Source organism: Euleptes europaea, chromosome 11, assembly GCF_029931775.1.
Source record: "Euleptes europaea isolate rEulEur1 chromosome 11, rEulEur1.hap1, whole genome shotgun sequence".
Lineage (NCBI taxonomy): Eukaryota > Metazoa > Chordata > Lepidosauria > Squamata > Sphaerodactylidae > Euleptes > Euleptes europaea.
Genome location: NC_079322.1, coordinates 30,458,105 through 30,476,028, shown reverse-complemented (window position 1 = coordinate 30,476,028; position 17,924 = coordinate 30,458,105). Strand labels below are relative to the sequence as shown.

The 17,924-nt window shown below is 42.8% G+C and overlaps 1 protein-coding gene across 1 annotated transcript in view; it reads left to right on the top strand.

Annotated features, from left to right (window-relative positions):
- Window positions 1-17,460, top strand: part of LOC130484166 (collagen alpha-6(VI) chain-like) — a 72,948-nt gene extending 55,488 nt beyond the window's left edge. Inside the window, exons 19-28 of the mRNA XM_056857069.1 lie at window positions 2,910-2,936; window positions 3,809-3,901; window positions 5,848-5,913; window positions 7,187-7,240; window positions 8,921-8,983; window positions 9,800-9,862; window positions 12,164-12,226; window positions 14,359-14,437; window positions 16,028-16,078; window positions 17,368-17,460. Coding sequence (XP_056713047.1) covers window positions 2,910-2,936; window positions 3,809-3,901; window positions 5,848-5,913; window positions 7,187-7,240; window positions 8,921-8,983; window positions 9,800-9,862; window positions 12,164-12,226; window positions 14,359-14,437; window positions 16,028-16,078; window positions 17,368-17,460 — 652 coding nt within the window. The remainder of the gene's footprint in view (window positions 1-2,909; window positions 2,937-3,808; window positions 3,902-5,847; window positions 5,914-7,186; window positions 7,241-8,920; window positions 8,984-9,799; window positions 9,863-12,163; window positions 12,227-14,358; window positions 14,438-16,027; window positions 16,079-17,367) is intronic.
- The last annotated feature ends 464 nt before the right edge of the window (window positions 17,461-17,924 follow it).

Below are 17,924 nucleotides of genomic sequence, written 5' to 3'. Positions count from 1 at the left end.
TGAACATGTTTGTTCCTTGAAACATGATGGGTTGGGGGCTTTATCTCCCTGTGCGTGTTTCACAGGTTCAAGCCCACAAAAGCTTAATAGGCTATACTTCCCTTTGCAGTTTTTTATTATGCTTACAACAGACTGCCTCCTGCCAGCCGGCCTGCCGACTGAGTTGCTAGAAGGAAAAAAAGCCTTGAGGCCTCTGAGATGGGTCACTAGAGCAAACGATATCATGCATTCTAGGGATGCTAAACCCCTGCTTTAGGAATTTATGAGCCAGGAGGCTGCTGCTGGAATAGGCTATACTATAGCAGAATGGTTCAGGAAGGCGCTTTATAATGGGAAAGAGACTACCACTATGTATAAGGAAGTATTATCTGTTTGCTGCATGTATTGCCCCATTGTTGCTACATTGTTTTCTAGAGATGAGGTACTATTGTTGTGTATTGAATCTGCATTCTGTATCATGTCTAATATGATACCATAATCATATGACATGTTTTTCAGATTTCTGTAATCCTGACCCTAGTACATTGCTTATTAGATGTCTCATCATATTGATTGTATTAACTTGCTGTGTAATCTGCTTTAAGTCTCAGTGTGAAAGGCAGACTATAAATATAAAAAATAATGCAGAATGGGTCCTGATATATCTGGATAAATCCTACTGAGATAAGGAATAATAAAGCAGACAGGTAGAGATTCTATAGTAGGAGACATTAAATGTTGGTGAATTAGTTCAGATTCATGATAGGGGGAAGGATCTGTGTAGTACAGATGTTGTACCTTTTGAATGAAACTCAGGTTGTTGAACAAGACCCCTTAGAACTAGAATGCAAAGTTTGGATATAATGTGGATTCCTGCTATTGTATAAATCTGTATCATTAGAAGATTTCATAAAACCTGGGACTCCACAGCCATTATAGGTGTTAGTTTAGAGAAGCTAAATAAAAAGCCAATTTCTGCTGTAGGGAATAATCTCTGTACTTTTCTTGATTACATTAGAATTTTAATTACATCTCACCTTGTACTTCCTGTATTTCATGACCGTTTGAAGCCTGCTTTTTTCATAACCTCATATATAAATATCTGCCTTGGGGGGACCCACTGAGTGTATCTCATGGGTTCTAGTCCACAAACGCTTATGCTGGATTAAAAATCTTGGTAGTTCTTTTAAGGTGCCGCTGGACTGCTCTGAATTTTTGCTGCAGCAGTCAAATACTGCTGGAATTATTGCATAAAATCTAGAGCTGGATACACTCTTACCTAGAAGAAGAAGAAGAGTTGGTTTTTATATGCCGACTTTCTCTACCACTTAAGGGAGACTCAAATCATTTTACAATCACCTTCCCTTCCCCTCCCCACAACAGACACCCTGTGAGGTAGGTGGGGCTGAGAGAGAGTGACTTATCCAAGGTCACCCATTTGGCTTCATGTGGAGGAGTGGGGGAACAAATCCAGTTCACCAGATTAGCCTCCACTGCTCATGTGGAGGAGTGGGGAATCAAACCCGGTTCTCCCGATCAGACTCCACCACTCCAAACCAGAGTCCACCACTCCTACTGTCTTGTTGGTTTCCCCCAAAGTCTTTTTGACTATTGAAAACTTCTCTTCTTAGTATTTCCTTGCGTTCAGCAGCATGGGGTTGGATCCTGACAGTTTAATTCAATTTCAGTTAATTTCCCCTCCATGCTACAGACCCCACCCCACATGACTTTTGTACGTGCAGGTCTCAGAATTCTCAGCAAAGCCTTTTTGGCTCAAACAGGATGCCTCCTTTCTTTATCACAAGCAGAAAAGCTGGTTGGGTAGAACCCACCATATTCTAAGCAATGAGAATATTGGTGTAGCTCCCCACCCTTCAACTTCCCTAGGTTGACAAGTGGTTGCGCTCTGCTGCACATGAACACATGAAGCTGCCTTCTACTGAATCCGACCCTTGGTCCATCAAAGTCAGTATTGTCTGCTCAGACCGGCAGCGGCTCTCCAGGGTCTCAGGCAGAGGTCTTTCACATCACCTACTTGCCTAGTCCCTTTAACTGGAGATGCCAGGGATTGAACTTGGGACCTTCTGCATGCCAAGCAGATGCTCTACCACTGAGCTACAGCCCCTCCCTATTTCTGAGTGGCCATACAAAGAGGATGATTTGGGTTCTTCCTCTTAATGGCTGGTTCTTAATGTTATCTTCAGTGAGTTTCTATACCTATCCTACTCGTTCCCTAGGATTTGCAGCAGATCACAGCAATTTAAATACCAAATAATTCTTTGCCATATTTTGTCAAGTTTATCTGTTGGGTATTCTGAGCTTCCAGCACAGTGCAATCTCCTCTTTTCTGAAGACCAGCATCAAAGAGGATAGGGACCCCACGGCAGTGATTGGAAGAGCTGCACTGAATGCTGCTCCGGTTCCCTGAACTATAAAAGACAGGGGAGTGAAAGACCGGGTTTCCCCTCTAGGACGAGATGGTGTTGTGGGTGGGCCTGATTGTTGTACTGTAGGTGTCGGTAAAAAGGTAAAGGTCCCCTGTGCAAGCACCGGGTCATTCCTGACCCATGGGGTGACGTCACATCCCAACGTTTACTAGGCAGACTATGTTTACGGGGTGGTTTGCCAGTGCCTTCCCCAGTCGTCTTCCCTTCACCCCCAGCAAGCTGAGTACCCATTTTACCGACCTCAGAAGGATGGAAGGATGAGTCAACCTTGAGCCGGCTACCTGAAACCGACTTCCGTCAGGATCGAACTCAGGTCGTGAGCAGAGGCATCGGTAGTGGAGCATAAAAAAAGATTTGCTAAATCTTTTTTCCCCCATTTTCAGTTTCCTGTTAGCTCTTTAGAAAGATAATCAATATTTGGATTCTGCTCCCAGATTTTCTTCAGGCATAACTCACTCACTGCATGTTTCTTTTAAATTGCAGGGAGCAAGAGGATATCGAGGAGTTAAAGTATGTTGTCCTTTGATATATGGAATTGGTGTCATACAACTGTACGCTTGAAAATTTCCCTTTAGCTAGTAGTACCTTGTGAAAAAGAAGCCAACATTATCTGGAAAGTATGGTTTAGATATTGAAGTTTGAATAATATTAAGATGGTTAGATGTGATCGTCTTCTAAACTATTGAATACTGTGTGTGGCCTGTCCTACTAGTGATTTATTTATTTATTATTTCCATTTGTTACCCCGCTCTTCCCGGCCAAAGCCAGGCTCAGAGAAATAGCATTGACCAATATGAAGTAGCATTGACCAATGACTGTACTTTGCAGGCTGACCAGCCAGGCAGGTGTGCAACAGTAGGCAGAAGATTATTCATTTATTAATCTAATTGAATATTTTAAAATTCTGCTCCTCCCCCTGAAAGAAGCTCAATACAGCTTACAACAACAAAAGTAAAACAACAACAACACAATTATCATGTCATATGAATAAAACCATTGCAGATACACATATGAAGCTGCCTTATACTGAATCAGCTTATTGGTCCGTCAAGGTTGGTATTGTCTACTCTAATTGGCAGCAGCTCTCCAGGATCTCAAGTGGAGCTCTTTCACACTGCCTGCGGCATGATCCTTCTTAACTGGAGATGCTGGCAACTGAACCTGGGACCTTCTGCATGCCAAGCAGATGCTCTATGACTGAGCTGTTGCCCTCCTGAACCGTTGGCCTTCCCCCTACAGAGTATTACCATCTGGACAGATACACCAACAACTGGAAAAATTCTGTGTGCTATTTGTAGCAGACAAAATGTGTCCCAAACAATATCTCGAAGAGTGCTCCAAAGAACTTTATAATACACGTTCTTTTTTAACTCTTTCAACAGGGTGAAAATGGACATGACGGTCTTGATGGGATACCTGGAGAGGAGGTATCGTCTAAATGGAAATGCGGTGTTGATGGTGAATGGTTCAAATAGGTTTGGTGTTGACGGTTCAAAGAGGCACATAACTTTAAAGAACAACAAAGCCAAACAAACAAACAAAAAGATTTGAAACGGCCAAAATATCTAGTCACCAATATTAGAGTCAAGTATTAAAATCTCATTAATGTTTGAAAATTTCTGACACTCAGAGCAGCAGCCTCATAAAAATTCTACAAATGTATTCTTGAAACACATCTGTCTTTGTCTTCTGAAAGGCTTGGAGGCGCAGGCTGAGATGAGTGTCCACAAAAAGGGTATTCCGTTCTTTAAAATAAATTCCTGAGATGTGTTCATTTTCAAGACAGCATGCCATTTTTTTTCTTTTGGGGATTTAGGGAGAACGAGGGTCTCCTGGTTCACTTGGACAGAAAGGTGGCAGCGGACGAAGGGTAAAACTGATTTGATATTTTAATACTTAGTAGAAGCCCCCATAGCTTGATGCCTATAAGTCATATCTCTGGCCCTTTAGAAACTTCTGTGAATCTCTTTGTGATTACGATTTTGAAAGGATAGATATGCCATTTACATATAAGACCTGCCTGGGCCTGGTCAGTTTTTCTCTAAAGACATCAAACACATTTCTAACAATCCAGCAGAAAGTTCAGCATGTTTAAAATCCTCGGAAATCAATAATGATAAGAAGAATTGGTTTTTATACCCCGCTTTTCTTTACCGCAAGGAGTCTCGAAGCTGTTTACAATCGCCTTTCCTTCCCCTTGTGAGGTAGGTGAGTCTGAGAGAGTTCTGAGATAACTGTGACTAGCCCAAGACTAGCAGACTTCATGTGGAGGATTGGGGAAATCGAATCCAGTTCTCCAGACTAGAGTCCACCACTCTTAACCATTATACTATGACGGCTAAAGCTAATATCTGTTTCTCTGTCGGATTATGGCCATTCTGGAATGAAATCTGAGGATTCAAAGGGTTATACTGGATAATATGACCTATTTTGAAATATATTAACTTCTCTTTTTTTCACTGATGAAGGGTATAAAAGGCCCCAGAGGAACGCCAGGTGAACGTGGACAGACTGGTTTAAGAGGAGACAGTGTGAGTAATGATAACTGTTATGACCAAAAGTTGTTTTCTCTCTCTATTTCTCTGTGTTTAGCCAGATGACTGTAATGGATTAACAGAGGACTACTAGCCTAAAGGGAACCTCCACATTTAGAGGCAGTAAACCTCCGAAACCCAGTGCTAGGAGGCAACATGAGCAGTAGGCCTCACCCTTTGTGTCTTGTGTCAGTTCTCCAGGGTAACTGGTTGGCTACTATGTGAGACAGGATGCTGGACTAAATGGACCACTGATCTGATCCAGCAGGACTCTTCTTATATTCTTATGCTTAATTGAACCCCAAGATGCAGTTCTCTTTCCAGTTCGCTGTCCACATGCATCCTAGTTAAAGGATCTTAGATAGTATGTGTTTTGGAAAGACCTCTGTCTGCTTGAGATCATGGAGAACCGCTGCCTGTTAGAATAAACAGTTCTGAGTTAGATGGACTTGGTAAAGGCAGTGTAGTATATTTATATGAGACCATTTCACCCTGTTTGTTGCTGGAGGTCACCAGAAACTGGACACACTCTGGGGTTCCATTAACTCGGAGTGCAACTATTTTTCTAAAAGATAGGAGGTCAAAAGTGTTTTAGATCAAAATCTTTCTTAAAACCTCTAACCAGATTCCTTCTCATCCTATAAAATCATATCTCCAGTCATCAAGCCACCCACTCAGATTTTGTTCTTGAGTTAATTTCCCACCATCAATGATATTTTCTTTTGTCAGTTAAGGGAAGGACTGTCATTTTTTATTGGGGTCCCATATTTAAATTATAAGGAATGCTGATTCCCCCCCACCACAATCTGCTGTTGTTGTTGGTTTTGAAGCTGTGCTAGCAAAGCAGATGCTTAATCTCCGTTGTTTGTTTGTTTGTTTGTTTTCAGGGATATTCTGGAATTGACAATGATGACCTTGGTCCTCCAGGTCAAAGTGGAAGGCCAGGGTGGCGGGTATGCAAACATCTACAAATTGTTCGGGACAAAAACATTTCCAGTAAAAGAAACATGTATTTTACAAGGCTACATTTTGTTTGATTTTGATAGTGATACAGTCTGAGAGGGTAGCTGCACTGGTCTGTAGTCGAACAGCTAGATTCGAGTCCAGTAGGACCTTAAAGACCAACAAAAATTTGGGGTTTAAGCTTTTGAGAGTCAAAGCTTTCTTTGTCAAATAGTGAAACTAGGGGGGTTCATAGCTTTGCGTTAGAAGTAAAGGGGGCTACTAGAACCATTGAGAGCCGGCATAGTGTAGTGGTTAAGAGTGGCGGACTTTAATCTGGAGAACTGGGTTTGATTCCCTGCTCTTCTACATGAAGCCTCCTGGGTGACCTTGGGCTAGTCACAGTTCTCACAGAACTCTCTTAGCCCATGCAGAGGCAGGCAATAGCAAACTACCTCTGAACATCTCATGCCTTGAAAACCCTATGGGGTTGCCATAAGTCAGCTGTGACTTGATGGCACTTTCCACCACCACCAGAACCATTGTAACTGGGATCCAGCTGACTTAAACTAATATCACATGTACATTGTTAAAGTGCAGGTAGGCTGAAAAGTGATTGCAAGTCAGTGTTTTAGGGATGCCAGCCTCTAGATGGGGCCTGGAGATCCCCTGGAATTACAGCTCATCTCCAGATTACAGAGGCCAGTTCCCCTGGAGAAAAGAACTGCTGTTGAGGGTAGACTTTATGGCATTGTACCCCACTGAGGACTCTGTCCTCCCTAGCTTCCATCCCCAAATCTCCAGATTCAGCCTGGATCTGGCAACCCTATTTCTGTGGGGCCATCCATTAACTGAGAAACTCAGCACATTAGAAAATACCTTTAAACTCTGCATCACCAACAATGGGAGAATTGAAAAGTACTTTAAGCGGCACATGTGAGTTAGGTTGCAACCTGAATATGCTGGAAAGAAAGAAGCATGTGAACATGGTGTTCCAGAGATCCATTTGATTCTGGCAGACCTGTTGGATCACTTGGGCAAACAGAATTTGGCAAGGTAATCTGAAGCGAGAAAAGTTTCTGTTGTTTGACTTCTCAAGATCAGGCAACTTTAATATACTTCCATACTGTTGCTTCCAATGAAGCTGCTAAGGGAGTAGAAGGGACATTGGATGGATGGGAACAAGTATCTTGAATGACAACCATCACAGTTTATCACAAGTCTAGTCATGGTGTCTGGGCAAGAAACAAATGATAATTGAACAATTTTATTGTGGCATTGCAGGGAGAGCCAGGAGCTGATGGCAGACGAGGAGGAGCAGGACAGCAAGGTTCAAATGTAAGAGCAGTTGTTGTTCTAGAGAGAAAGACAGACAGCCTGCGAGAGAAAGAGAAGCCAGTGTTACAGCTGATGTCATACTGTCATATTATTCCCTTCTTTGACCCAGATTAATATATATATATATATATATATATATATATATATATATTATTTTATATATATATATACACACACACACACCTGAACATTAGACAAAGATTATTTGTTTTCAACGCTAGAAACATTTAAATTAGATCTGTGAAAAAATGGTTTCTTTGCTAGATTAACAGTTCAACCCTAAGTAGAGTTACACCCTTCTAAATCCTTTAAAATGAATAGGCTTAGAAGAGTGTAACTCTGCTTAGGAGTGCAGTGTTAATTTATCAAGAAATTGCTGCTTATGGCACCACCCAAGGCCTTTAATTGTTCACCTGGTAGAAGCATCAGGGGACTGCCCTCTTTCCCCAACTGAGGGGGTGGGAAACTGCTTCTCCTTTGTTTCCTAAGGAACGTGTTCCAACTCATCACAAGCTGGCAAGTGTTTTGACTAGTTGGTGGGACCTGCTTAAAAATATAGGTCTGATAGATAAAAGGCCTGCAAGAATGGGAGTAGTGGATATCCTGCCCCTTAAACTGGAGCTAGGAGCCTCGTGGTGCAGAGTGGTAAGCTGCAGTACTGCAGTCCAAGCTCTGCTCACGACCTGAGTTTGATCCCGACGGAAGTTGGTTTCAGGTAGCCGGCTCAAGGTTGACTCAGCCTTCCATCCTTCCGAGGTCGGTCAAATGAGTACCCAGCTTGCTGGGGGTAAAGGGAAGAGGACTGGGGAAGGCACTGGCAAACCACCCCGTAAACAAAGTCTGCCTAGTAAACGTCAGGATGTGTCGTCACCCCATGGGTCAGGAATGACCCGGTGCTTGCACAGGGGACCTTTACCTTTTCAAACTGGAGCTGCCGATTAAATTCTCTGGTCTCTCACAGGGCAACCATGTATAATATTTCACATAGACGTATGGTTTTGAATGCTGCTGTTTGTTCCAGTTCAGAATGTCACAATGGTTTTATTCCCCACACTTAGGGTCCCAGTGGCCTCAGAGGTCCTTCTGGCTTAAAGGTCAGTAGTCACTGTATTTACTTGTTATCGGAGTACTTTGTCCCTCTGGTGTGAGACCCAGAGTCTGAGACTCAGGACCACTGTATCCGGATGATGAGGGGTGTGCCTTGTTAAGGGTTTTTGAGGTGGTTGGTGGGATGGAATATTAAGGATATTTCTGAGGAGGGTAGTTGAGGACCTGCTCCAAGGACTGCTGCAGACTCAGATTGATAGGCAGAAGTTGTTGGTATTTTGCTGGAATCTCTCATGGGTTTTTCCTCCCTTGTCCATCCAGTTGATGAAGATAATTATCACTAAATCTTAGTATTCTCCAGGAGAGAATTGGTGTTGAGGAATAAGAACTGAGAAAGTGTTGTTCTCAAGTCGACCATGAGTATGGGCACATGAAAGCACAAACTGTCTCCAAACTTGAAGTAACTGTCGGTGAGAGCAAAGTAGCAAGCTAATCATGGTTTCATGATTTTTTTTATGGTAGTGTCTGATTGCAGATTACAACCGGGCAATAATCACATACACTCATTTTAACAGAGGTTGCAAATGTTTGGAATTGTCCATTCTCTTTAGTATTTCATGTTACATTTGGCAGGGTTTACCAGGAGAAGATGGGGGACCAGGTCATATTGGTGAACCTGGACTGCAAGGCCAACAGGTACTCTCCAAGCTATGTGGAATAGCAGTATTTAATGTAACACTGGAACCTGTATAGCTCACAGTTCATGGCATACCTATGTTTAGGGTGGTTTGTAGTAGGTTACTGAAACTGAATTCTCCAGGGGATATTCATGATTGACGCTTCACGATCCAGGTGTCAATCAGGGATACCTCATGTGGTGTTTCACTTGGAGGACTCTAGCCACTGCTACTGAGCACCATTGAAGGGGGAAGGGCATTCACTCCCTTTAGTGAAGAGGATAAGAAGGTGGCAATGGGGACATGGGGGGTATCGGTCTCACAGGATCATGCAAGGCTGCTGAGAGGTACCTGGCATGGGTGCAAGTAATGATGGCCCTCATTGATTCTTGATTTTGCTGTCCACTGTGACCATGCATGGTAGGTACCTCAGTGGCCTCCATCTCTTCTCTCTTCATGCCAGCTGGTAAAGGTACAAATGCTCTTTTCATTGGTGGAAAGCAGCTTGAGCTTGCCCAGAAAATCATCACACAATCCTCACCTTAATGCAGGCTGGGTTGAAGAGGGATGGCATGGTGGTGCTTTATATGCCCTCCTCCTATGTCAACCCCCTATACTGTGTATGTGCCATTCTGGACATGCCCACACCCCACTAGCTCCCTTCTGTGGGCCACCAGCAAACCTCACCCCCTTGCCCTTTGCTGGGTAGGGAATTGAGCAGAATTTACTTGGAATTGCTTTGTGCTGAAGTGGTTGTGAGACCATGGCTGAGTGAAAAACTAAGGTCTATCCTGCTTCCTACCAAAACATCTCTTCTACTGTCTTCTGTCACCAGGGTTCCCCAGGCCGCCAAGGCGTACCGGGACTTCCAGGAGCACAAGGTTTACTGGGCCCCCAAGTAGGTCTGAAAATTAAATGTCTACAACAAGCCTTTCTAAATAGATCTTTGGTTCTTTATAAAGCAAAAAGAGAATAGTACGAGCTGGCAGTTATTAAGTGCAACCCTTTTAATTTAAAATGGCCAGGTTAGTGGTCAAAGGATTGTGGATGCCCCATTCATAACCTGAAGACACTTAAACAAATAATGTTTGTTGAAAGGTGAGGGAAACAATAAGGTCAGACTGGGAACTTTAATGAACAGTATGAATAAAAATTATAATGGCAGTCCCAAACTTAGGACAAGAGAGAGAGAGAGAGAGAGAGAGAGAGAGAAGGTCTTCTAGCCACTTTTCTTCACAGTTATTGATAGGGTTGCCAGCTCCAGGTTGGGAAATACCTGGAGATTTTGGGGTGGAGCCTGAGGAGGCGGGGTTTGCGGAGGGGAGGGACTTCAGTGTCATATAGTCTAATTGCCAAAGCGGCCATTTTCTCCAGGTGAACTGATCTCTATCAGCTGGAGATCAGTTGTAATAGCAGGAGATCTTCAGGTTGTGTTAAGCTAGGTTGGCAAACCTAGACATTGAGGAACCGCACTCTGTTGAATGACAGTTCACTCCAGAGGACAGCCACCCCTCTGCTAACTGTCTCTCTCTATCTCCATAGTCGGTTTTTCCAGGAACTTCTTCTTTAGAGATTATTCACATCAGCAGGAGGAAAAATGCCCCAGCTTCTTCTCTGGCTCTTTCTCCCTCTTGGAGTTCACCCCTTCCTCCTCCTGCCCAGTTGCCAGGCAACCACTAGAGGGCAGTGTTTCCAGGCTAGGGACAACTATGCAGGTGAAAACATGCTACACACTTTTAGGAATAAGGTTTACATAAGGATACAAAAACCTACATTAGGAACTTGGCCTTGAAATCTATTTTCCTGGTCCTGCTCCATGATATTCATCAGGAAATCTGTCTGCCTTTTTGTATTTCAGCTAATTTTTCTTACAGTGTCATAGCTTCTATAGTGAAATCTGCTCACTTCATTTAAAGCCCTGAATGTTTTTCCGCACGGACACTTTAGTCATGTTACATCTGTAGCTTTGTAGTCTACACTGGCAGTCCCACACATGATGTTTTTAATTTTCATACACAGAGTGTTCTAAAAAAACACCTTTGCGCTTCTTGCACTATTGTATGCATATGTGAATGTGTAATAGAAAGTAGATGAGATTTTTTTTTACTTGAATATGTATTTCAGTCAATATAGGCTGATCTATAACAGGCAATCTTCCTGACCCTTTCCCCGTGTCCTATGGTCATATACAAACTGGGGACTGATTCAACTTGTTTTTCATCCTTGGTATTATTTTCCAGTTCAGATTTCATGTTGATTTCGTTTAAAGTGAAAAATGACATTTTTGAAACTCCAGCTCGCATGCCAAACAATATCCTGTTTATCATTTAATTCAGGAAATATCAGGGAATACCGTGAATGGCATGAAACATAAGGATTAGGGGAAAGTAACACAATATGATAATTTAACAAAGTTGCATTTTGCTGATCATAAATGTGTGTTTCCTTGCGGGAAGACTACCCCTCATTTGATCTGCCCTTGTTAGTCATTTTAAGGGTGGTCATCCATGGTTTGTGTTTATAATTAGCTTGTTGAAACTAGGATCCTAGTATGTAAGTTTTGCATCATTTGATGTGTCACGTTAATGTTTATGCTTTGTTTCAGTTCTGTTTTTAGACTTACAGTTGGTTCTGCATCCCTAATTCTTTTTGCATTGTTCATCCAATGTCCCATCCTGTTAAATGTATTGACTCCCTCTGTATAATCCACCTTGAGAAAGTGAGAAAGGTGGACTATAAATTAATAAACTAACAAACACATAATGTTGGTTTCAAACAGATTGCATTCCCCATTCATCCTTTCCTCACGAGACTGTATTGGTTCCACTGAACTTTTATCTCCAGAAAAGGCTTTCCCCCTGGAATATTTTGGCTCTGGACAAGTCACCAAAACCCACTTCTCATCAAATATGGATTGTGGGCCTTAGATTGTCTATTCATTTGGTAGGGGATTTTCCTATGAGAGGTGCCATGGACATGACTTCAGTTCCATTTGTTAGAATCTTCTTTGTAGACATCACTTCAGGATTACTGGAATCCTGGATAAAGTGATAGGGAAACCATTAAAGCTATTTGATTGCTTGCCAATGATTTCTGTGGTCAGAAAACTTATTAGAAGTGAAATACACAATGAAAAACTGTGTCCTTTGAAGAGATGGTTTTTGTTAATGTGACTCTCAATATGTGTTTCTGATTGGAGGGTAACCCAGGAATCATGGGAGAAAGTGGCTCTCAAGGGAACCCAGGACACAGGGGACCAAAGGTAAGCATCCCTGATTTAAACAATCCCCTTTGTGCTTTTGACAAAGCATCTGAAGATGTCTGATTTAAAGTAAAAAGTATTGTCTGATGTAAGAGCAGTGCAACCAGTCGTCATATGTAGCAACCGATTGGGGCTATAAAGATTGGGTGACGAGGGAAAGCATATCCTTGATTTTGCAAGTATGGGGAGAAATGAGAAATTTGCCTTCCTCAAAATATCTTCGGGATTTAACTGTTGTGTTAAGCTAAAGAATCTAATCTATCACATTTTGATTCTGCCCTTCCTCCAAGGAGCTCGGGGTGGCATACATGGCTCTCCCCTCCTCCATTTAATTTCACAACACAACTAGGGTTGCCAACCTCTAGGTACTAGCTGGAGATCTCCTGCTATTACAACTGATCTCCAGCCGATAGAGATCAGTTCACCTGGAGAAAATGGCCGCTTTGGCAATTGGACTCTATGACATTGAAGTCCCTCCCCTCCCCAAACTCCACCCTCCTCAGGCTCTGCCCCAAAACCTCCCACCAGTGGTGAAGAGGGACCTGGCAACTCTAAACACAACCCTGTGGGGTATGTGAAGCTGAGAGAGAGTGATGGGGCCAAGATCACCTATTGAGTGTCATGGTTAAGTGAGGATTTGAATACAGGTCTCCCTGATCCTAATCCAAAACACTATTTCACCACACTGGATCTAAACTAGAGGTGGGTGCAAAGATTGTTGGTTGCCAACAGCTTTCTCCAAAATGGCTGCCAGAATTGTAGGGGCAGTACTGCCTACGTCTGTCTTTTAAAAAAAAGTAAGCCATGTTTTTAGAAAATCTATTTTTGTACCTTCTTTTGTTCAAAGAAATTTAGTGCTTCTGTAGGGTGAGTTAGCATTTTGCTCCTGTGAGTAGGGCCTTCCATCTACAGAATGGGATGTTGTGCTAACATGTTTCAACTTACCTTTAAACATCTATCCCAACATCAAATCAATATAAATGGACACCAACATACAATATATGTACAGTGACCTAGTTCTCACAGAAGGACAAAAGCATTGCAACAAACTTCAAGCAAACTGTGCACATGTGCATGCAGCCATGATACTGGATGGGACAATGTGGGGAAAGGATAGAGAACTTAACCCTTCAACCTCTGCTCTGTTTTGGTAAGTGAAACTGTGTTCACTTAGCAATTGTTAAAGCTTTAAGGGGAAAAAACAGTGTGGTGTAGTGGTTGAAGTGTTGTACTAGGATCTGGAAGAACCAGATTCAAATCCCCACTCTGCCATAGAAGTTTGCTGGGTGACCTTGGGCCAGTTACACACTCTTAGCATAACCTGCCTCACAGGGTTGTTGCGAGGATAAAATGGAGGAGAAGAAAATTAGACATGCCACCTTGGGAAGAAAGGTAGGGTATAAATAAAGCAAATAAAATAATAAATAAATAAGACAACCAGAACTGCTTGTTTGTTCCACTTACCTGTCACAGACAGAAGGGTGTCCAAAATGTTCGTCACATCTGTTTTAGAGATGATAAGCTTGTTTCTCAATGGTGTCAGTTCAGGTTGCCTGTGAGGGCTCGCCCGATGAAACGTCCCTACATGAAGAAAGATTCACACACATGGAAAACTAGCATGTCAAAGAGGAGGCTAGCCTAGAACCTCTCAATCTAATATTTAATTTTCTGTGTGGTGTCAGACTCTAGGCTTGTCCTTAGCGTCCCTCAAGCAAAACTCGTCCAGACACGGTTCTGAGACAGGTTTAGACTTTATTAGGCGCAATATTGGACAGGTTCAAAAGCTGGCTGCATGAGAGGCTGCGAATGGAGAATCAGGGCTAGAATGCATTGTTAATAAGCATTGCAGACTGTTACGATGGGTAGCAAAGCGAAACAAGCCAGGAGAAATCATGATAAGCGTTCTCAGGATAGCCAGCCATAACAGGCTAGGCAGCTGTGGTAAACATTATACAGGAAGGCAAAATACAGACTGTACAAATGTATGAGAACCAGAGGCATGTGACCAGGGCCTGACACCCAGCCAACCTCAGGCCTGGTCAAGGAGAAGCCAGCAGGAGCAAAGTCAGGCCAAGGCTTTGCTAAGACAAAGACAGGGCCTGACATGTGGAAGGAATTTTTGTATGGTGCAGCAATCGCTACTGTGGGCTCCATCTGCGATTTGAGGCAGTACAGCCCAGTGAGAACTTAGCCATACAGCCCATTCCTGAGGTGGGGGGCTGAAAGTGGTCTGGAGGCAGCGTGACCACACTAAGTGGCCTCTTAGCATGGAATAAAGCACTTACGCTGACGGTGGGGGGCAGTTCCATTGGTGCCTGGGCTGCATGCCGCTCGTCTGACGCTGCAGTCTCTCCGGGACCTAAATCCCGGAAGAGAGATGTGGCCCTGGCGTCGGGGGGCATTCCTGGGGTGTTCCCGGGGTGGAGCTGATGGTAGTCAGCTTCCAAAGCCCCTCCAGCCCTGGGAATGCCCCCTTGAACAACAGTGTTGCTGCACCAGTTTTTTTCTGGCGCAGCATCGCTGTTTTCTATGGGGGGGGGAAACCTCTTTGGAGGCACCACGGTGGCACATTGACCATGCTGTCCCCGGGGAATGAGCTGTAAGACACCTACCCAGGAAAACTGGTCAGCAGTAACTTATAGGGTTTGGTAGCTAATTTCTCTCTCGTACCATGAAAGGGTGAACAGGGAGATCCTGGAGAAAATGGCCAATCAGGACTGCCTGGAACAAGAGGCTTGCCTGTGAGTTTTGACTTTCTGATTCTGAGTTTCTTACTTGAATTTTATTTGTTTTTTAAAGGCAACCTTTGTAATTCTGAGTAATTCAGGAACTGTTACTTCATTTCATTTTTCGTCATTGTTTTTTAATTATCATAATTTATATTGTTGAAGGTTTTCACAGTCAGAGTTCATCAGTTCTTGTAGGTTATCCGGGCTATGTGACCGTGGTCTTGGTATTTTCTTTCCTGACTTTTCGCCAGCAGCTGTGGCAGGCATCTTCAGAGGAGTAACGCTGAAGGACATGTCCTTCAGTGTTACTCCTCTGAAGATGCCTGCCACAGCTGCTGGCGAAACGTCAGGAAAGAAAATACCAAGACCACAGTCACACAGCCCGGATAACCTATCATCATTATCATTATTATTAACCCTGCTTTTTCTTGTTTTCAGTAACACTTTCAAATTCATTTCAAAAGGGAAGGAAAGGTGTGTTTTCTGACCATGGAATGAATAGCTCTGCTTCACTTCATCATTAAAAGGGGAACAACATAATTTCCAGTATTCAAAATCATCTGCCAAAATGCCTAAAAAATTAATGGCCCAAGTCTCACTATAGAAACATGAGTTTTAGCCACTCTCTTTGAGTTGGTATCCTTGAATTCTGGCACTGAAATTCAAATTTCATTCTTGGTAACCTGAATTTCATACATTTTTCTGTACTGAAATATGCAAATAATGTACATTTGACTCCAGTACATTTCAGCTTTAATACAAATAAGGCTGTTGTCTTTAACAGCCATTTTTGGGAAGTTAATCATACCAGTGGAAAGAACCTTCCTTTAGATACCCTAGGGAAAGGCAAAAATATTGTTTTTTTAAAATGGGATTCATCGAAAAAGGGGAATTCTTAGCCTTTGCAGGACTTGTTCTTTCATGGCCCTGGGCATTTGTTCAAAAGCACATTTGTTGACTCTGCACATACCTTGGTTATTACCATCCAGGAGGGTTTGCTGTATAGCCCTGTTAAGTTTTTCACATCCCATGTTTACATTTAACTAACCATTCATTTTTCTGGTCTTTGCAGGGACTGGACGGTAAAGATGACTATGGAGCACCAGGAAAGAAAGGAGCAAAGGTAGGGTTATGCTGTGGGATTTCAGGCAAGTCTACTCTTGAATGGTACCATTAGGGTCATAATCAATGATACTGCGATCACAACTGGGAGGCATAATTGATCCAGAATATTTCTTACAGAAGCTGAACTGAAATAAATGTGAGTGCTCATTTTTTAATTTTAAGGGACTTGTGCAGAACAATTTCCTGTTGGAATGTGCTTTGTATGGTTTTGATGGTTGGATAGATACTCTGTTAATAAATCAACTAGATTAACACTGATAAGTAAATTAGACTTGCACATAAGGGATAGAGGGCTTAAGCAGTCTTGTTTGTTGCAAACACATTTATCAATTATGGAAGGCACAGGCCCATGACACCAAGCTGTTCCATTGCTTGTAAGGGGGAAAAAAGCCTCAGCTACTGGACTGCACACAATGTTAAAAGCTAGTTTTTAGGGGGGGGGGGAAGCAATATTTTATATTGGAAGGGAATATCAGAGGCCAGATTCTTTACTGGTACAAACTCTGTGAATCATATGAATCTTTGCAAGATTTTCTGTGCCCAACCAAACAACCTTACCTTGCCATTCTGTAGAGTAAATGATAGACACTTATGATTGTTCCAATAAACAGTTATGATTGGAACAGAGACAAGGAAATGTTTCCTGTATGAAGTAGTTTTATGGAAAACTAAATTAATTGGAAGTGTGTTTTTCATATCTGGTGAGATCTTGGTCATCTGGATACCATCCACAAGCTTTACTGTGATTATCCAGGATATATCATGCAGCAGGGAGCTACAACTTGCCCCACTGGTGAAACTCAAGTGTAGCCAGCAGTACATGTATGTTTCCCCAGTGGGTAAACAGCAGTTCTGCAGGCCCTTGTCAGGTTAGGAAAATGGCTCAAGTCCCTTCTCCTGAGCTGAATCACACCCACGCACACCTGAGAATTCAGTTTCCAGCTGAGAACTTCCAGGATATGTTTGCCAAAAGTCCACATGGGGAACGCATGGACTTTGTAGCATTTTAATCCGCTCTCAGACCACAAATACACATAATGAAAAAGTTATAATAATTTTTTAAAAATGTTCACTGTTTTTGAAAGTTGTTTCAAAGGAATCAGTTAAAACAAAGAGATAAAATTAGTTTCATTTCTGTTTCCCTAAAACCAGGGACAACCTGGATTTCCTGGATACCCTGGATCCCAGGTACACTATATTGGTTAACTTTTGTTTCCTATATGAGTTGTCTTGAGTGAATTGCATCTTTCCATAGTTGTAAAATTTTACTTCTGAATCCTTTTGTAGGGAGAAGATGGTGATCTAGGCGTTCCAGGCGATAAAGGCATCAAAGGAATTAGAGGACGGGTGATGATGATAAACATTCCTGGCTATCTTTGATGAGTAGAAATGAAGGATTCAGTGAATAATGATTCTTCACTGCCAAAATAGTCTTAGAAGGGTGTAGCTCTGCTTAGAATGGGACTGTAAAGCTGTGTCTGAGGTTGTGGCTGCTGCTGCTATCTCAATGGACCTTGGACTTAACCCAGGCACAAACACCCCATCAGCCAGGATACACCCAAAGCATCATTTTTCTCCAGGGGAACTAATCTCTGTAGTCTGGAGATGAGCTGTAATTCCAGGGGATCCCCAGGTACCATTTGAAGACTGGCATCCCTACGCTATTAAACTATCTCCAGGTGACCAAATGGCTGCTCTGGAAGGTGGACTCTATACCTTGCTGAGGTCCCTCCCCTCCCCAAACCCTCCCCTTCCCAGGCTCCGCCCCCAAGTCTCAAGGTATTTCTCAACCCAGAGTTGGCAATCCGAACTGCTACACTTTGGGCCATTCAAGTCGCAGCCGA